Source organism: Marmota flaviventris, chromosome 16, assembly GCF_047511675.1.
Source record: "Marmota flaviventris isolate mMarFla1 chromosome 16, mMarFla1.hap1, whole genome shotgun sequence".
Classification (NCBI taxonomy): Eukaryota; Metazoa; Chordata; class Mammalia; order Rodentia; family Sciuridae; genus Marmota; species Marmota flaviventris.
The window spans coordinates 25,326,474-25,347,202 of record NC_092513.1 but is presented as its reverse complement, the minus strand read 5'-3'; the positions used below and the strand labels follow the sequence as shown (position 1 = coordinate 25,347,202).

The 20,729-nt window shown below is 53.6% G+C and overlaps 1 protein-coding gene across 4 annotated transcripts in view; it reads left to right on the top strand.

Moving 5' to 3' along the window:
• Positions 1–20,729, top strand: part of Ctif (cap binding complex dependent translation initiation factor) — a 269,043-nt gene that overhangs the window by 50,153 nt on the left and 198,161 nt on the right. For 2 of the 4 annotated variants that reach the window (XM_071602776.1, XM_071602777.1), the window contains exons 2-3: positions 8,943–9,149; positions 20,253–20,324. In XM_071602776.1, the coding sequence (XP_071458877.1) occupies positions 8,970–9,149; positions 20,253–20,324 (252 nt within the window). In that variant the 5' untranslated portion in view covers positions 8,943–8,969. Of the gene's footprint in view, positions 1–8,942; positions 9,150–11,814; positions 12,018–14,204; positions 14,253–20,252; positions 20,325–20,729 lie in introns of those variants that run through there. The other 2 variants (XM_071602779.1, XM_071602778.1) reach the window with 2 other exon arrangements.

The window sequence follows — 20,729 nt, the reverse complement described above, 5'->3', positions numbered from 1 at the left end:
CCAGACACACAAAACAAACCATGTCCAGACATGGCCCCAGACGGGCAGCGGCAACCTCTGGCTGGGTGGTTGCGCTGCGGTGCGGGTCTGGATAGTCGTCCAAGGCGGTGGCGTGCGGTGGCCAGTGGGCCTGGCGAGCAGCTGCGGCAGCTGTTCTGAGGGGCTGCTGTGAGCTGGGGGTCAGGCGGCTCCCAGGAGGTGAGCTTGCGCTGTCCTTGAGGACGAGCAGGGGGAGGGAGAGTGGGCTCGTCTGAGGTCCAGCAGGACGTGCTGGTACCGGAGCCCAGGCTGGACAGGCGGTGGGGCCACCGCCCCACCAAGGCCAGGCTGTGTGGACCCTGTCCTGACTCCATGCCCCGCTGGGCTTTCAGGACGGTGACTGAGGAGGCTGTTGCCAAGACGGGCAGAGCTGACGGACGCCTTGGTCACCCCCACAGGGACGCCGGAGAGGGAGCGTCACTTGAGAAGGAGGACCGGGCGTGCCAGGGCCACCGTGCTTGGAGGAGCTTTCTGGCCTTAACCCGAGGAGCTCTCGCGGGTTCAGAGCAGGACACGATTGGTCTCCCTTTCCAGCAGGCTCCCGGGTAGTTTTCTCTCTTAGCCAACAAACCAGAAGCTTCCGAAGGCAGTGGTGAGACCCACCCGCCAGGGCTTGGAAGGAAAGAATGGGTCCCCCTTGTCCACACAGGTTGGCAGAGCTGATTGGAGTACAGGAGAGGGTCAGAGGAGGCCCAAGCAGGACATGGGGAGTTCAAGGTGGGGAGACATTAGGGAGGGGTGAGGTCTGTGGAAAAACAGCTGTGGCCAGTGGACCCAGAGTCAAGGAGAGCTTCATGGAGGAATGTGTCTGGAGGTGGGTCCTGAGGGGAAGGATGCGAATCAGAGAGGCAGAGAGGCGGGAGAGGGCGCAGAAGACAGTGCGCGCCAGCAGAGGTGGTTGTGAAGCCAAGTGGTAATCCCCAGGTCTGAGTGCTTGATGGTGGCCAGCCACGCTGAGCACTTTCCTCACGGTAGACTCACCTAACTGCACAGCACCCTCCGGCCTTCCCCCGTCAGCAACCTGTTTCATGAGGAGGAAGTTGGCCAAGCGTCTGCCGGGAGCCCCATAGCACTGAGTGGCTGAGCTGGCCCAGAATCAGACCTCGTGACTGCCAGGTCCCTCTGTCTTAGGAGTGGGCAGTGAAGAAGCCCCTGACTCCTTCCAGGGATGCCGCTGGCTGGCTGGCCAGTGACCCTGAGGTCCCTGACCTGCATAGCTTCGGTCTTTTCACCTGGACACAGCAGGTGCTCAGTACTTCTTGGTTGGGATGAGTGGTCTTGAGAAGGCTCTGGAATATGGGGGGAAGTGGGTGGAGCCCTGCATCCTTGGCCGTGTGGTTCTAGAGCTGGGAGGGGGCAAGGAGAGCCGTGGTGGGAGAGCCAGGGAGGCACCCTCGCGGGAGCAATGTTCTGGGTGCTGTGCAAGGGCTGGGCGCCCCAGGCCAGTCGGCCTGTCCTGGGCTCTGGATGGAGAGAGGCATGGGAGGGAGCCGGGCCCTAAGGATCCTGCAGTCTGGTCAAGACCAGATGAAAACCCATAAAAAATTCAAGAGCCGGCGAGAGTTGGGTAACAGTGTGGAAGAGGATGGGGGGTCATGAAGCAGCTATGCTGGGGGCCAAGCGAGTGGGTGGGTGGTCAGTGCTGGGGCCCAGTGGAGGCCCGAGGAGCAGGCAGACCTGGACAGCAGGGACGGTCAGAAATAATGCCAGGGCTAGCCCCTCCCAAAGCCGGATGCCGTCCCCCAGTGGGCCCTGGCCCAGCTCTTCCTGTGTCCTCTCTCCAGGGGTAGATGCATGTCAGAAGCCCTGGGTCTGAGGTGGCACCTGGTGGAGCGCTCTGGGCCTCTCCCGGGCCTCCCCAGTCAGGCTCCTCCTGGTTGAAAGAGTCACGGCCTCTCCCTGGCTCCAGCGTCCTCTCCCCTGGGAACCAGTCCAGCTCTCAGTTGCCCGAGATGCTCTTAGGACAGAGCGGAACAGCCCGGGCCTGTGCTTTCTCCATGAAACTCTGAGGGACAGAGCAGGGCTCCCAGAGTGGGGGACGGAGGTAACGGGGCGACTCTGGGGTTCTCTGCTATTTAGGAATCTCTGTGCCTGTTAGCGATTGCAACCTGGAGGAAGGGAGGTGACTCTCAGCAGGGGTCCCTGAGGTGGCAGACTTCCGAGAACCCTATGTCCAAGCTGGCTCTTTCCAGAGGCCTCTGAGTGGCTCCCTCTGGGCCACAGTGTCCTTATCCACCCAGCAAAGAGACTAGACCGCGAGCCCTTGAGGTCTGTGACTTGGTTGTTCAGACCAGTCAGGTGGTCCTGGGCCCAGGATCCACCTTGGGGGACTCCACGCAGACGCTGATATATGCACCTGGCTCTGAGAGTCCAGCGTGGAGGTGGGCCCAGGGCACACCAGGAGGTGATAACTCAGCTGTTGAGTCCTGCCTGGTGTCTCTTCTGCCCTTGGCCCTGAGTGGACCATAGAGGAGCACTCCCCTCCTCCAGGGAGCTGAGCTGCCAGCCAGAAGTCAGGATGGAGCTGTGGCCATTCCACCATCCCGGGGCGGGATGTCTGAACCATGGACGCCGGAGGTGAGAGGTTTCCTGGATCCTGGCTCTTCACACTCTAGCCCTCTGAGCAGCAGCAGCAACCTCATCCGGAGCTGGTTAGAAATGCAGAATCTCAAACCCCACTCCTCCCTCACTGGATCTGCACTTAACACGAAGCCCTGGAACTCACGGGCACCTAGGAGCTCGGCAAGTGCCCAGCCGGCCACCTGGCCCCACTCTTGTCCCCGTGCCTCACAGATGGAAGTACGATTCTGTGGGCAAGTGAAGCAAAAGTCCCATAGTTTCCATTTGGTTAGACATTTTTTTTATTTTTATTTTTATACTGAGATCATGACCCAGGAAATTTGTCGTTTGCATGACACACCATGTGACAGTCCGGTGACAGAGGGTTAAATTGGTGGTGGCAGTGGTGGAGGAGGACATCAGATGTCCTCGACTCCTGAGGCACTAAAGGTCTCCAGCGTCACCTGCCCCCACGTGTTTCTGAGCTTCCCTGCTTCCTGGAGGTCCGGGAACTGAGACCCTTATAGGCGAGGCTCTGTGTCCCCTTCTGCATTTTTTGGCAAACGTAGTGTCGCCGAGTCATCGGGACAGCTCTGACCGGGTGGCTAGAGCACAGGGGCTGCCGACTGTGGGGCCTTGGTGTTCTCCGTCTTGTCTGGGCAGGGGTGAGGTGGGCTGCACTCGGGGAGGATTTGGCAGGGAGCAGGTTCCCGTGGCTTCCTCTGGATGGCCGTGGGCATCCTCTCCCCTGGACAGCCTGCCTCTGTCCTCCCCCACACTCTGCAGGCAGCACAGCCTCTGGGCCAGCCCTGCCCTGGGGGCCGCCGGGCAGGTAGCAAAGCAGAATTCTGGTCCTAGCTGTGTGCTCAGGGCCAAGACGCTATCGCTGTCACTGTGTGGAGGTGGGAAGGAGAGAGGGGTCCGAGTTGACCCGAGCTGTAGCCAGTGTTTGTCCCAGGCTCACCAGGAACCAGCTGCTGGCAGAGAGCCCAGGTGCACAGCGCTCTGTGGCACCAGACAGCATAGGAAGTGGCCGTGGGAAAGTGGGTGAAGATTTCCTGGGTGTGGTGGAGGCCAGGGGCGTGGGGAGTGGAGGCCAGGGGTGGCCTTGTGCCGGGTTCCCTGCCCACCCACAGCTCAGATGCTGCCTGGATGGGGAGTCGCCATCCTGCTGAGGTGCAGAGCAGATGGGTAGAGCCGGGAGCCCCGAGACTGCTGAACCCAGGAGCACTGAGCCAGCCCCCTGGTCACCTGCAGCTGGCTGGGGTCCCACCCAGGGAGGCCCAGCCCCTGGTAGCAGCCCAAAGCAGAAAATGGGATCTCTTCCTCGGCGCCCTGCGTGCGTTCCCAGAAAGGGCGTTCTGCGGGATGCTGAGGAGCAGAGGGCAAAGGCCGTGAGGAAATGGGGTGGTGTCAGGGCTGGCTCTCCCCGGGCTCCTGGGAAGGGCTGGCGGACAGCCCAGCAGACAAGTCTCATCTGGTTTGCAGGTCACCGAACCAGCCCTGGGGAGTGGAGCGGGAGGTAATGCCTCTGACGCCTGGCTGTTCTTAAAAGGATTGGCTAAATTTACAGCTCCTAATGCCATTTGTCACTAGGCAGGTGGGAAAGGATGCCGAGAGGGCTGGAAGGCTGCCGTGCATTGCCCCTGGGCCCTGGGGCCGCTCCCTGAGGTCTGCCCTACCTTCTCCTCCAGAGCAGCCCCACAGGCACTGCGAGCCTCTCCAGCTCAGAGCCAGGCGGAGGGGAGGCTGCAGGGGGAGACCTGCCCCTGTGCTTTGGGTCCAAGGAGGCCAGGCAGCTCTGGGCTCATGGGAGTGGCTCAGGGTGGGCTGTGCGGGCCTGGGTGGTGGAGAGCGTGGGGGAAGTGCCTTTCATTGGAGAACATGGGTGCTTTTCATTTTGGACTTTCGGGCTGCAGTGGCAGGCATGGAGTGTGACTGGCTGCAGCAGGAGGCTGGGGGCCCCAGGGCTGAGTTAAAATCTCTCTCTCTCTCTCTCTCTCTCTCTCTCTCTCTCTCTCTCTCTCTCTTTATATATATGGTACTGGGGATTGAACTCGGGGCATTCAACCACTGAGCCCCATCCCCAGCCCTTTTTTGTATTTTATTTAGAGACAGGGTCTCACTGAGTTGCTTAGAACCTCGCTTTTGCTGAGGCTGGCTTTGAACTCGCGATCCTCCTACCTGAGCCTCCAGAGCTGCTGGGGTTACAGGCGAGTGCCACCCCCAGCAGGTGAGGTCTCTTAACACACAGAGGTGCCACCCCCACAGGACAGCGTGACTGTCCTTCTCCCCAGATAGCCACAGATAGCCAAGCCTGGCTGCCCTCGCCTCTCAGGAATCCCCAGCACAGGAGCCCTAGCCTGTCCTGCCTGCTCAGGGCTGTCCGCCCCCCTATGGTGTCCTTTACAGCAGAGCGACCTCAGCGCTTTCCCAGTGCTGGCTGCTGGCCTTCCCCATCCGTCACCTGGCAGGGAATGCAGGCAGGGGCCCGGGGATGCTGCAGGGCTGAGTCCTGGGTTCAGCCTCCCCCGTGTGCTCTGCATCCTGAGTGGCCTCAATTAGAGGTCTCCCTGGTCCTCTATCCGCTTTCTGTCTTTTTCCCTCCTCCTCTGGCCCAACCTCCTTCACTTTCACTGAGTGTTAAAACAGAAGTCCCTGCTCACTGGTTCTCAGCTCCCAGCTGCCCGGCTCTTTGGGGCTTTCCTGTGAGTGTGGAGGACAAACGGAGCCAGGATCGACCCCAGGGCGGAGGTCAGACAGGAAGGCAGCTGTCCAGAGCATCTCTTTCCCTGGCACCCCACTAACCTGAGAAAATGCCACTCTGTCCGTCCCCAGTCTTCTTGCCTTAAAAATGTGGTAGAACTTGTGGGTATGTGCCCCCAGGCGTGGGACACGGTGACGCAGGCGGGTATTTGCACACCCATAGCCATAGCAGCTGTTCACTAGAGCCAAATGCAGAAGCACACAACACCTGCTAATGGAGGACTGAGGGGATAATCGTGGAAAGTGTGTACAACAGTGTTGTACTACTGTGTTCACCAGCCAGTGGAAACACCCCGGGGCAGCGAGAGCATCCGTGCCTGGCCCAACTTCCTCCTGCCACTCTGGCCCTCTGCTCCTCTTCTCCTGCAGAAGAGGAACAGCCTGGGACTTTTCTGCTTTGAACGTTCCCCAACCCCTTCTGAAGGAAGGGCCTTAGCTTACTGCAGGGACCCTCTGTAGAGTGTACAGGGGCGCTCCAGGAGCTGGGAGAGAGGAGGAAGGAGAGGAGGGAAGGAAGTGAGGGGTGCTGTGGGTTTGGTCACCACCGTGGGCAACTGGGGCGCCACCTACTCCAATCCCTTGAAGGACCAAATGGAATGTGCTCTTGGGCAAATGCCTTGACCTTGCTGAGTTGTCTGAGACCCAAAATGGCAGGTTTGTCCAGATTGAGGGCTGCCACGTGGGGTGTTAGCTCCTTACTCTTGCGGGTCGCAGGGGCCAGGTGAGGTACTGAGGGTGTTTCCTGTCACAGGAGCCCTGGGCAGGGGGCACTGGAGTCCTGAGGCCAGGCGTTGCTGACCACACCGCACATTGCTTGAATCTGATCGGGCAGCAGTGGCTGGTGGAGGAGGAGGGGCTGGGAAGACAGGGGGATGCCAGAGGGGCCCATGGCAGGGAGTCTTCTTTTGCCTTCTGGCCACCAAATGCTGTGGGGTTGGGATGGCTCTCGGTGCTTGCCCCTCTCTCTGCTCAGCGAGCTCCTGTGGATTTGGAGTCATTTCCATTCCCAGGCTCCCTCACATCACTGTGGGGTGGCCCTACGACTCAGTCACCCCCGAGAGAGTCCACCAGTGCAGGCCAGAGGCTGCCGCTGCAGCAGAGCCCAGCGTCTACCTCCCGGAAGCCGCTGCCTGTCGAGTTTCTGCAAAACATGTCCATTGTCAGGTGTGCCAGGAAGCCCTAGATAAAATCTGAAGCCTTCGAGGAATAATTGGCATGACCTTAGAGAAGGACTTTGCCTGCAGGTGGCTCCTTTTCAGCCCTGTCTGGACATCAGCCTTATCATTCCCGTCCAGCTCAGGCCACCTGCTCAGGACGGGCTCTGAGCCTATACTGCAGGTCTCTTTGTGCTGAGCTGGAGCCTGCTGTGTGCACTTGGGCAAATGCCTTGACCTTGCAGAGCCTTCCCTCCCTCTTCTAAGTAATACAATCAAGCCCGTTTCTCAGTGCCGTGGTGAGGGTGAGATGTGTGGAGCTTATGAAGTGCTGAGAAGAGTCTGCCACGCCATACAGGTGCAGTGAACACTTGCGTTCCAGTTATTAGAACTCACGGTATTCAGCGAGGCGCGGTGGCACGTGCCTGTAATACCAGTGGCCCAGGAGGCTGACAGGAGGATCTTGAGTTCAAAGCCAGCTCTAGCAACTTAGCGAAGCCCTGAGCAACTCGGCAAGACTCTGTCCCTAAATAAAATACAAAAAGGATGGGGGTGTGGCTCTGTGGTTAAGCACCCCTGGGTTCAATCCCTGGTACCAAAAAAAAAAAAAAAAAACAACCCAAACCTCATGGTATTCATGATCTTTTGCCTGCCTTTAAACCAGGGAACTGGACCCATTGCTAGATGGCCTGTAGGGCCCTGCTGCAGCGTTCCGTGAGTACAAGGACTGCTAGGTTTGGAAAGTGGGGGGAAGGGGAAGTGCCCCGGGTGCAGAGCGATAAATAGCACAGAGGCAGGAAGAAGGCTTCTGTCACCGCACAACAAATCGCTGCAACCTTGACGGCTTAAAACAGTATCTGCTTCTGATCTCCTGGATCTATAAGTCTGAAGCCCAGCGTCCTTTACCTCCTGGGCCCTTCTCCGTCCCCATCTCCAGCACCCTTTGGGAAGGCTGGGGAGGGTGTGGGGGTCCAGAGCCAGTCTCCACAGCACTCCTGGGCCCTGACTTCAATCCATCATAGTTAAACACTCAACCAGCTCTTGACCACTAGCTGATAGCTTTGTTCCAAAATGTGCTTGGGGCCGGGGGCGCAGTGGTGCACGCCTATAATCCCAGCAGCTCAGGAAGCTGAGGCAGGAGGATCTAGAGTTCAAAGCCAGCCTCAGCAATGGCGAGGCGCTAAGCAACTCAGTGAGACCCTGTCTCTAAATAAAATACAAAATAGGGCTGGGGATGTGCTCAGTGGTGGAGTGCCCCTGAGTTTCAATCCCCAATACCAACAACCACCACCAACGTGTATGTGCTTGGGAACCCAGGGATTTGAAATTCAAATGTTCCTTTCAGCACAGGAGGCCCTTGTTTCCTCAGGGCGGTGGTGGTTTGGTGGGAACCTTTCACTGAGTTGGGATGAAACCCCGAGCAGGCTGTCCAAGGAGATCACAGGTCTCCAGATAATAAAAGGGACACAAGATGAGATTTCAGGCCCTGCCCATGTGGCTGTGAGCCTGTGGAGGAAGGGGAGGGCCCCTACTTGGAGGTGAGGACTCTAGCTGCCTCACTCCCAGCTGAGTGAGTTCTGACTGCAGGGACGAGGGGTGAGAGAAGACAGTGGGGGTGTCCCGGAGGGCTCGGACCCCCACAGGGCTGGGTTGGCCCAGCCTGATCAGGAGGGCCCGCAGTGTCATTGGTGGACTTAGCTGGTTTCCCAGGAACGGCCGATCATGTCATCCAGAGAGCACGCCACAGGCCTGTGGGGGTGGTCCTGCTCCCCTGGAGGGTGGCCCAGGCAGCTTCCACACCAGCACAACTGGCCACGTCAGCACAGACAACACCCCACCCCACCCCCGCCCCAGGCCATTTGCATTCTGTCACTTTAAGTCAGTCACATTCCAGACATCCCAGGAGCAAGGCTGGAAAACTGCTGATAACCTGAGGCCTGGGGGCTTCAACTAATTCAGGGAAAAGTGATGGGAGGGGGAAAGTCTCTTTAGAAGGAGGCATGTTCTTGGAGGGCTTTGGTTTGTGGCTGGGGACCCCCTGCACCTCCTTAGCGAGGACATCATCAGGGACACCCGGTCTGTGGTCTGTTTATTCTGCTTTGTGGTGGATTTCGTTACGTCTGATTGGGGCGCCAGGGCCTGGGGGCTGTCTGGGTTCTCTGCTGCCTTTCCCAGGCCGTAGATCTGGTGCACAGCAACCTCATCATGGCGGCAGTTCCTGTGCGGGCCGCCTGGGCCACTTACCTGCCCTCTCTGGCCTCAGTTTCCCTCCCCACATGGTGGGATGCTCTTAAAGCTGAAGACAAGCCAGGACCCTGTCAGCTTTTCTAGCCGTTGGGAGACGAATGCCGGGACAGAGGAGATGGGGCTTCCAGGGCTCAGCCGGCAGCCTCTCACCAGCCTGTCTCTCCTCTCTCCCTCCAGCCGGCCCCACACCCCTGAGCTGGAGGGATGGAGAACTCGTCGGCAGCCTCGGCCTCCTCAGAGGCTGGGAGCAGCCGATCCCAGGAGATCGAGGAGCTGGAGCGCTTCATCGACAGCTACGTGCTGGAGTACCAGGTGCAGGGGCTGCTGACCGACAAGACGGAGGGTGACATTGAGAGCCAGAGGACGCAGTCCCACATCTCCCAGGTGAGCACTGGGGAAGGGCACTTGGCAAACTCAATGGCGTGATACAGGGGACCCTGATTCCAGGAAGTGTCCATCACCTGACCCTATAGTGCCAAGGTGTGGTTGGTCCCACCCGGAACCAACCTGGAATCCCACAGGAGAGGCCTTGGGATCTAGGTGAGAAGCCCCCTGCTCCCCAGCTGTACGTGCTTAACCCTTGAACCCTCCTCTACTCTTCCTGACCATGGGCAGCTGAGGCCCAGTCAGACGCAAGAGTCTTTGAAAATGAACTTATTGATCACATACTATCTTCTGGGCACTGTTCCCCGTTCTCTACAAGCTCATATTCTAGAAGAGATCTGGAGATGGTATGTTATTTACAGTGTGGACCATCAGAGAGCTGAACCTTGTGGACATTTTCTCTGATTTTAAATGCAAGCAGATATTGGCAGCCTAAGAAGTGAGTGTCCTGGGCCCCTCACCCAGGGTTCCACGTGTCTTATGTAGTCAGAGGCACAGGCCTTCTGACCAGAATGTCAGGTGGCACTTGCCCTTCCTGGGCCAGTCTTTTGCAGCCCTGACCTTGGATAGGAATTGACTTCAGTTGAAAGATTGTGGGCCAAGATTTGGAAGTCTTGAGTTCTCCTGAATAAAGTATAAATGTGTATCCCATGTCTCTTTGTCTAATAAATCCCCTGTAGATATTTTCTAGAGTTGATTCCAGATTTGCTTCTAGTTGCTTATGTGACCTTGGGCACCCAGTGGCAAGCCCTGCTCTGGAGAAAAGCCAAATGCAACCACCTGGTACGCTTTCTCTCTCTCTCTCTCTCTCTCTCTCTCTCTCTCTCTCTCTTTCAGTGGGGAGGAAGTTTTCAGCCCTCCAGCTTCTTAGAAAGCCAGAATGGACCCCTGGCTTTCCTTGGGTTCAGACCTGGGAGAAGGGGGCAGAAAATAGCCTTGTGGGAGAAATAGAAATAGAGGTGATGTTTCCCTCTGTGCCCTTGAGGGTTCTAAATCTCACGTCTGTAAGCCTGTCACCTGCTCATTGCCTGGCCCGCGGGGGTACATGGAGTGCCCATCCTGGGCTCCATAGGACACTCCTGGTGTCCAGGAGTGAACAAAACTGCAAAGATCTCTGTCCTCATGGAACTTAGGATCCAGTGCAGGGTGATCCTTGCCACCCTAAGGATGGAAGAGGGGTGGTGGTGAGGAAGAGCAGGAGGGTTTGGGATTTTAATTAGAGCAGCCAGAGACCATTTCACTGGAGGAGGAAAGGGCCGAGCAGGTCCCTGGGGGGAAGCACTAGGGACAGAAGGAACAGCATATGCCAAGGCTGGACTGGAAGAGGAGGCGTCCGGCCAGGGGGCGGGCATGCTGGGGCAGAGGGAGAGGAAAGCTGGGTGCAGGGCAGAGAGGCAGGCCGCGCAGGGCTGAGCCCTGGAGACACCCAACAACTGGAAAGAAGGATTACGTGGAGGAGCCCCAGAGAGTCCCAGGAGCCTGGAGGACACCCGGGGGAGTGGAGTGGGGAAGGGCGAGGGAAGGAGGTGTTCGGGGAAGCAGCAAGGTTGGGTGCTGGGAACACTGCTGCCAGCCAGCGTAAGGGGAGGGCTGGTGGCAACTGGAGAGGTCCCCGTGGAGCGGTGGAGACACAGTCTGGCTGGGGTTGGCTTGGGGATGAGCAGGAGATGGGGAGGAGACAGGCCTGTGGAACCACTGTTTGGAGGTGCCCAGCTGGAAACGCGGTGGTGTTGGGGGGAGTGAGGTCCCCCAGGAGTTTCCTTACTCATAAGTTTAAGGCATCCCCCCAGGAGTTTCAAAAGCAGTGTGCAAGGGGCTGGGAATGCGCCGAGAGAGGCATGTAGCTGGGGCCCTGCCTTCTCTGTGTCCCCAGCAGCTCATCCTGCAGCCTAAAATGACGTGTGCTGCTTAGCCAGAGGGTTTGCTCCAGGTGCTTTCAATCAGGACAGTTCAGGGGCAGAGTTCTGAACTTGACCTTGACCCAGGACTGAGCTTTCTTAGGGGACACAGGAGGGAGAAAGGTAAGGGACAGGGGAGAGTGACAGTGGTGACCAGCTGGATGCCCTGCCAGGCGAGAAGGGGAGCGGGCACCAAGCCAGACAGTGGATGCTGAAAGGTGACGGGTCAGTGGACTGGAGTCCTCGCCAGCTGAGGACTTGCTGGAGTTCTGGTGCCCGAGGCAGTGAGCTGGCAGCTAGGCGGGCTGACCCTGAGTGCGGGGTTTGAGGTTAAGGGTGAAAGGTGCAGGAGCTGGCAGGAAGGTACAGCTATGAGCACGGGACTGAGTGAGGCAGAGGGCGAACCCAACAGGAGAGGGGGTTGTGGCCGAGGGGGGTACTGAGCCAGCTCACCAATCGATCTCCAAATCCCCAAGGAAGAACCAAAGGGTGGTGGAGGGCGTGGCTTTGACCCAAGAGGCATGTGGGGAGTGGGGTGGGATGGCCCTGTGATCTACAAATGCCCTGCATGTAAGGCAGGGTCTTGTCTGAGTACGCATTAATTGATTTCTCGATTTCAACCACCTCGCTCTGCAGTTAGCAACATCCTGCCCTGGGGTGGGAGTGGAGGGAGCCAGGGTGCACTGGAAAATTTCCAAGAAGAGTCAACCTCTTCTGGTTGACTAGGGCAGGAAGGGCAGGACCAACTCTAAGAGAAGTAGCTCTCACAGCCCCCTGGAGGCATGCAGAGCTGACGTCCCCAGGAGCATCCATAGAGGATGGGGCCTGGTGCTTGGTGGCGTGAACGGCCATGTGAACCCTGGGCCTCCAGCAGGGCATCCTTGGAAGGTTCCTCCAGCCAAAGCGTGCTCTTGCAGGAGGAGGGTCCAAGGAAGCTGTGCAGTGTCATACCCAGAAATGTTTTGCCATGGTAGAGTTTTTCTTCCTTTCTTTTATTTATTTACTTGTTTGTTTGTTTTTGTACTAGGGATTGAACCTAGGGGTGCTTTACCACTGAGCTCCATCCAGACTTTTTTTTTTTTTTTTTTTTTTTTGAGACAGGGCCTCATCAAATTACTTAGGGCCTTACTAAGTTGCCCAGGCTGGCCTCCAACTTGCAATCCTCCTGCCTCAGCCTCCCAAGTGGTGCTCCACCACTTCTGGCTCCATGGTAGGGTTTCTGAGCCAATGGGGAGACAGCTTGGGAAGGAGAGCCCCACCAGTGCCTTTGCTCTGCCTGTGGGGCTGCTGGGCTTTCAGGGCAGGGCTGGTAGAGAAGCACCTGAAGCCCAGGCCCTGCACTTCTGCCTCCTGCTCCCAGGGTCAGTTGGACATGACTCACTCTTGGACACCCAGATCTGAGAGGCGGCCAAGGCAGGACTCTGGAGGGACTTTTAAACGATGTTTATTGTAAGGCAGAGTGTGGGCAACGGCACCTCTTGTTCCGGATGCAGGCTTTAAACTTTCTGCACCCTCTGAAGTTCCTGGAGAAGGCACGCGCACCGGGAGGGGTTCCAGACCAGCCTGCGTGCTGCTGGGAGGGGGACCGTTTCGGTTCTGCTCACACCAGGCCCTGCCTGTCTGCCCACACATCCACAAACATACCTGGGCACAGGTTCCAGAGGAGTGACGGCTGTGGCCAACTCTACCCAAGGCCCAGGGTTAGAGGTGTCTACCTCAGACACTTCTTTAAAAAAATTATCCCTGTGATGCAGCTTCATGGAAAATAGTTCTGTGAAAGCACTTTGCTTGTTTTTATTTAATCTGATGAATATTTTAAATGGAAGCCAAAAAATTCTTTTAAAAACCACTCAAAGAATGTCTCTGTCTGCCTGTCTGTGGTGGTGTTTTGAAGTGTCTGGGAGAGGAAAATTGTTAAGAATCTTGAGGGAGTAGAGAAGAATGTTACTCTTCAGTGGGTGAGGTCGTTTTTTTTAGGATCTGAGAGATGACAGTGGACACTATGAGATGCTTGTGAGTGGTGTCCCCATTCCTTGCCCAGCAAGGACTAGAAAGAAAAAGTAGATGGATGGGTGGATGGATAGATAGATAGATAGACAGATAAATAGATAAATGATAAATGGAGTGAGCTTCCCTTCCTTACATGAGTAGCCGCGAGGATGTATGTTTTCAGTTTCTAAACTCTTTCCCATCTGTATTTAAAATCACATTCTTATTCCACATTTCAGGATTACCTGTTCTCTAATAAATTCTAAGTCCCCACATCCTGACAATTGTCTTCACTCTGAAGGAATTATAGCTCCATTCTGCAGGAGGGAAACTGAGGCACAGTGGTGGAAAATGGCCGAATCACCCTGCTCAGTGGTGGCGGAGACCAACCTGTGCCTCACCTACCTCTGGCTCCCTGGTGGCAATGAGCTGTTGCTGATAGGATGTTGGATGGTTCATTATATTTTCTCCTGTAGAAAGAGAATTAGGACTCCCAATCTCATTAGTCATTAACTCTTCTGTTGAAGAGATTGGGATGTTGTGGTGGGAAAACCTTGGCACTCCCGGTGTTAGTAGGTGACCCGGGGAATCATTGAAAGCTTTAGAGCAGTGTTTGCAACGGCTGAGCAGAACCACTCAGGAGCTTTGAAAAACTCTGGTGCATAGGTCCCACCCAGAGATCCAGTTGGCCAGGGCACAGACTTTTTCTAAGCCCCAAGTGACTCTGATGTCCTGCTGGTGTGGACAGCCCAGTGTCTCCTTTCTGCAAGGCCAGCTACCTCCTCTAGTCTCTGGGAAGGATGGGAGGTAGGACACAGTGAAGGGCAGGCACATTTATTGGAGGTGTAGTTTCTAGAGTGTTCTCCTTAACGGATCAAATTAAGAGTCACTGAGGGTGAAGGTGCCTTCCTCTGGTCCTTTTCGATGCTGTCCAGCACCTGGAAGCCCAGGATTTGCTCTAAATATCAAAAGGATCTTTGAAAGACAGAAGGGGAGATGGAAGGGGACCAGAGCATTCACGCTGGCTCACTGTTGCCTTCTAACTTGTCTTCCTTCTCTTCTTGTGTTTCTGCTTCTATTCTGCTCCCTGTCACCTCCCCCACACTCTATCCCATTTCTGCATCTCCTCCGACCCTTGGATCCATTTTCCTGCCATCTTTGCTCACAGGAGGAAGTGCTCAATGGTGGACCACCCATGAAGGGATTAACAGAAGAAGTGAGTTTGTAGGAGGCCTGTGGGGGGCTGCGCATGGGGGTCCCTTATATATTTTTGCCTTGTTTAAGAAATTTTTTTTTTAATTTTGTTTATTTATTAATTTTTTTGTACTGGGGATTGAACCCAGGGGCACTTAACCCCTGAGGCTCTTAACCCCTTAATATCCCCAGTCCTTTTTATATTTTATTCCAAGACAGAGTCTTGCAAAGTTGCTTAGAACCGTGCTAAGTTGCTGAAGCTGGCTTTGAACTTGTGATCCTCCTGCCTCAGCCTCTCCAGCCACTGGAGTGCAGTACTGTGACACACTTGTTTTATTTTTATGTTATACAGTCATTATATGCATACATTTGCACGGTGCGCAAGAATTCAAACAGTAACAACAAAATCTCCCTTGGATCCTACCTCATTCCACTCCCTTGCCCTTCCCTAATATCAAATTGCTGAGTTAATGACCTCACCTTTTTAATGCGTTTACTGACATATACATGATTTTCAGAAATATTTTATTTCAAAATCATGTATTGTAGCCTGTGGACATGTGGTTCATTAACTCACAGTGTTCACCCAACCGTCGCTCTAGGGTGCTGCCAGCCTGGACATCTGCCGGGTTCTGTTTCCTGGCCGCCCTGCAGCCCGTGGTGTGGGATTCTCCAGGTACCCGCTTGGTGCTGGCCGTCCAGTCTAATTCTCAATTGCCCTCTGGAGATACCCAGAACTTCAGTGTATTCTGCTGGATGGACAGGCCTCTTTCTGTGCACATAAGAGGGTTTCTTTAGCTAGATACTGCGGAGTGGAATTAATTTTAATGACTATTGCCAAATTGCTCTCCAAAATGCTGCTCTGTGCACACTGCCACCAGCATGTCGGGACATCTTGCCATTTTAATTCACATCACGCTGATCTCTAGTGAGATTGAGCACTTTCAAATCTGACTGCCAGTCATTTTTTTTTCAAGTAGGTTAAAATTTATTTTACTTGTAGCAGGGTGCGGTGGCACGTGCCTGTAATCCCAGGGACTGGACAGGCTGAGGCAGGAAAATCAAAAGTTCAAGGCCAGCCTTGGCCACTTAGGGAGACCCTGTCTCAAAATGAAATAAAAAGGGCTGGGAAAGTAGCTCAGTGAGAAAGAACCCTTGAATTCAACCCCCAGTCCAAAAAAAAAAAATATTTTCTTTTTAAATTTTACTTTAAAAGCAACAGTTAGAAAAACAGATTAATGAGAAACAGAAAAGAAGTTCACTGTCATTTTATGATAAGAATTCATATAGTTTTTGTGTATTATTCTTTCTTATACACCTTTTACAAAGTTGTGCTTCTAGCATACAGGTCAATTTTACCTTGCTTTTTATTTAGAATGATCTCCTTGACATTCTCGAGTGGTGGTTTTAGTGTAGTTGTTTAGATCTTCTATTATTCTGCCAGGTACTAAGTAGTAAAATATAATTAGAGCTAATATTTATTCATTCAGGCACAGTTGTAGGCTTTCAGGACAAAGTCATGAATGGAACCAGCCATGATCGCTGCCCTCCTAAGGCCTATCTTTGGTGGGGAAGACAGGATATGGGATGTTAAAGGTGAAATATTTATGACCCAGGCAGCTGGGCTGTTGGAAGATTTGAAGGAGGTGAGGAAGTGAGGCCGCTTGGGGAGGAGTAATCCAAAAATATCTTAAATTACATTAAAAAAATCACAATAAAAATACAAAGAATTTTTGCATGTCCTTCATCCAGTGTCCCTGATTGTCAATATTTACCACATTCTCTCTCTCTCTCTCTCTCTCTCTCTCTCTCTCTATATATATATATATATATATATATATATACACACACACACACACACACCACACACACACACACAAGCCACAAGCTTGTTTTTATGGATTTCTCTGAACCATTTGGAAGTAAGTTGCAGATATTACCCCCCTTTATCCCTAAATGCTTCAATGTGTGTTTTCCAAGAACAAGGGTTTTCTCTTACATAATCATACCATGGGAAATAAACATTGATACAAAACTATCATTTAATCTATGTATCTTATATTTCACCAATTTCCCAATCAGATCCTTTATTTGAAAAAGAAGTCCCCGCTGTGACCTTGGTGGACTCCAGACCACACATTGCACTCAGTGCCGCCATTTTTCCTGGCTCTGAAGGAAACCTATTCAGCCCTTGCTCATTCTGCCATGTTTGGGCCTGGACAAGGCACTCGCCCTGCTGTGCCTCCATCCCCGTTGGCCTAGAGGAGAGAGTAAGAGCCCTCGGGGGCTATGAGGAGGAAATGTCAATCAGCGTCACAGCCTGGAAGGGGCTGGACTTAGCTCCAGCCAGGGGCCCTTGGCTACACCTGCTGCCCGTGGCCTCTCACTTATCTTCTTTCTTGCTCATGATTTCTAGAGTCACATACACAGAAGTTCAAATGTTGATGTAGTTTGAACTTGATTCTCAGATCTTAATCAACTTGGAATGTTCTTTCCTTGGATCTTGCAAGGAGGACACCTAGAGGAGATTTTCTGTTAGCTGCCGGCTGCTTGCTCAGTTCCATGTGGTTATCGATGACTCTCTCCTTTCCCTAATTTAAAGTGCTCTCCTTATCGTGTTCCCAGTTCCCGTTGTACGTTAATTGGCTTCTAGGTGCAGGGTCATCAGCCCGTCTGTTTTTCTGTTCCTGTGCTGATGCACCATGTGATGTGGCTCTCCTGTGACGTGGCCTTTGATATCTGTACCTGGGGGAATTTTAGACACTGTGAGAAGTGGGCCCTTTTGATCCTGAGGCCCCAGCCCCTTCCACCCCAGGTTTCCTTACTCTTGCTCCTCCTCCTACAGTGTTCATCACCTGTGACCACCTCCTCCCCAGCATCTGCTCAAGACTATTGCCAACCTGAAATGACTGATTGTAATTTTATTAACTGTGAAATTTTAAAATGTATGGATGAGAGTAGAGAATAATCAAATAAACATCCATTTTGAGTTCAGAATAAATACCTGTACTCATACGTTTATTAAAACTTAACTTTGTGTCTTGTTTGCTCTAGACTTTTAAATTAAGATAGATATTATCAGCTATGGTTGAGACCCTGAAACCACTTCTGTGAATTCAATGTAAACTGTTCCCATATAGAAAAATTTCCCACCGTCCTGCCTCTCTGGGCTGGGTGACCCTTGCGAGTAAGACACACCATCCCCCCAGAGGACATGGCCAGAACCGAGGCTGCAGCTTGTGAGCCTGTTGCCATCAAGGAGAAGCGCTCCCCTGCCCCTGCTCACAGGCCTGGCTTGGGCTCCCTCTTCTCTGAGAACCCTGGGCTTCTGCCTTCCTCCCCTCATGGCCCTGCAGAGAGCCTGGCCTTCCTCCTCCCCACTGCACATCCCCACCTCTGCTTGCGTTGCTGCTGGTTGACGTATCCTACCCCTCCCGCGAGGAACACGCTTTACTGTGGGAGACTTTGGTGAGCAAATGTAAAGTGCAGTCACAGCAGGGCTGTCTTGCTGGAGCTTGGAGCTGCCCTGGGTGGGCTCACCGAGGGGGGGGCGAGGTTGCAGGCACACTGGCTGCATGCTTGTCACCCTGTGAGGGGCAGGCTGACCCCAGAAGGAGCTGTGCCCGTCCTCTCTATAGGATGTCACAACAGTGCTGCACATCTGGGGTTGAAGTGTTTGGAACACCTGGAAAGGGAAAGACTTTATCTGAGAGGCCATCCTGGGATGGGACAGCAATAGTCACCTTATTCCTTGGCCAGACTTTAGCTGGAGAGGAAAACCACTCCAATGGGTAACGCAGAGGGACTTTCACAGTAGTGCAAGCTGCACAGACACACATGTAGCCATTTATGTGCATACGTATGTGTCAATCCAAAATGTGTATGTACACATCATATGCCTGTATGCATAGTGGATACATGTACATGTATTCATACATATTTCCCTTTTGTTTTGAATTTGTTTTTAGACTTACAGCTAAAGTGCAGAATAGTCCCAAGTGTTCCCTGTAACACAACTTCTAATATGAACCTCTTACATGACCACGGTACAATGATCAGCACTAAGAAATTAACAGTGGTACAATGGTGTTAACTAGAGGTTTTATTCATAGTTCATGGGTTTTGCCACTAACATCCTTTCTCCGTGCCAAGATCCAAATTTGCATTTAGTTGTCATGTGCCCTTATTCTCCTCCAATCCGATACTATCTTGGTCTTTCCTTTTCTTTCACAACCCTGATACATTTGTTATGCACCGGTCACTGATTCTGTGGGAAGTTCATTAATTTGGGTTTCCTGGTGTTTCTCGTGATTACATTGAGATTATGCATTTTGAGTACAAATACCTTAAAAGCGATGTACCCTCCCACTCTACACCATATTAGAAAGCCCAGGATGTTGACATATTTCATTTGCTCCCTTGGTTAAAGTGATGGCTGGTAGGTTTCTTGTCTTTCAATGAATAAATGTTGAGGGGGAAGATATTTTGAGACTGGAATTATCCAAACAGAGAGAATTTAATCCAGAGAACTAGTTGCCCAGAGGGTAAACAAGCTAAGAAGCTAAACTACCAGAAATTAGCACCCACAGATAGTGTTATCACCCCTTCCTGTGAGGCACAAGGAAGAGATGGTGTCACCAGAACCAGGCCCAGAGTTAAGCATCCAAGCCTGTTAGGTGGGGGCTGGAACTGGGAGGAGGCCCAGGCACGGCTAGCAATGCCATCTGACGCAGAGACGGAGACCGAGCCTGCCCCGGCTTCTCCCTCCTTCCTATCTTCTGAGTTAACCCAGCCGGAAGCAGCTGACAGGAGCCTGGGAAGGTCAGCCCCTCTGCCCTAGGGACAGGGATGGGCAAGAAGTGGATCTGCCGCCTTTGCCATCTCTCTAGAGCTGGCCACGTGCAGCCCTTAAAATGTGTCTCATCCAAACTCATGTGCTGAGTGGATTTCAAAACCTTAGTGTGGACAGAGGATTGCAAACGATTTCATTACTGATATTTTTTTATTGATTACCTGTTCGAGTGATACGTTGGGCTAAGTAAAATATACTCTTTAACTTTGCCTCTCTTTTAACCATCTGGCTGCTAGAACGTGGACTAGGTCTGCAGCTCCTATTTGTGGCTCTTGTTGCATTTGGTTTGGAAGGTGCTGCTCTAGAGCACACTTGAACTCAGTCTCCATCGTCAGCATCATACTTAAAGGTCTGTCCTGTACAAAGGTCAGGTCCTTGATCCACTGTCTGGAGAGTTGTGCCTGGACAAGGTTTTAGAAAACCAGGGCTTTGTTGGTGATAAGTCTTCCATGCTCAGTTTTGATCAGAAGCTCAGACCTGTAGGGACTGAGCGCCCTCTGCATTTTATGCATGGTCAGTGTGTAGAGTAAGGTCAGTGCTCAGCAGCACTGCAGAGACGAGCAGACGTTTAATGCCACCTTTAATGCCACCATGTGGCTGGATTGCCCTTGGTGGGAGGAGACTCCTACCCCTGTGACTTGATGCCTACATAGTATTTTATGGCTCCCGAAGTACCTTTGCCTCAACCTTGCAGAGTTGTCCAATTTTGCTGTCCCCATTTTGTGAATGACAAAATGACACGTGGGTGATCAGAGGCGTTTCAGTGGCTCTCAAACTCCTGGTGCCTCACTTGGAGAGCTTGTCAGAATGCTGGTCCTTGAACCTCACGGGGTCCAATTCAGTGGGTGGATGGTGAGGCCCAGGTTCCCTGCAGAGCAGACTTCGGGGACGTTCATGCAGGTGGTTGTCAGATCCCACTTGGGGACGCTCAAGCCCAGCTTCTGATGGCCAGTCTGGGGCTCCCCTTCCTGATGCCAAGTCTGTCATCTTTTGGAGCTGGGTATGGAATGTGCAAGAGGCCACCTTGGTGGGGAAGGATTTGCCATTGAAAATGCCAAGTTGGATTTCCTACAGCTCTGAGGCCAAGGGGCAGGGACACATGGCGGGGGGCACAGAGTGAGGTGAGCCTGTCTGTTCTGCCGTCACCGACCCCTCCTTTCTGTTCTGCAGTGGACAGCGGATTGCAGCGAGCAGCTCAACAGCAGCTGCTCCTTCTCCAGAGGGCGAGCCCCGCCACAGCAGGTAGGGAACCATCCCGAGCTCCACCTGGGGTTGACACATGTCTTGTTGGTCTGGGGCTGGCCCGGTGGCTCCTGAGAGGTCTGTGGAGCAAGCAGGACAAAGGGAGAGGGGAGGGTGCCGTCGGCACCTCTGGAACCCCCCATTCCCTGGCCCTGGTGAACGCCTCTCCCACTAACAAGTTGATTCCTAAGGTTCCTTTTTAGCAGTGTTATATATAATAACACATCTGGAAACAACCCAGATGTCCACAGAGAGGAGGGTGTCGATGCTCAGTGACATGTCCTTGCAGTGGGAGATTTTGCAGTTTGTGGATGGCTGAAGTGGAGGTGCACGCGGTGACAATGGCAGAGCCCCCAAAACACTGGGACTCAGAATTTGAGTGCCGGCTGGGCTCTTGGGAGACCC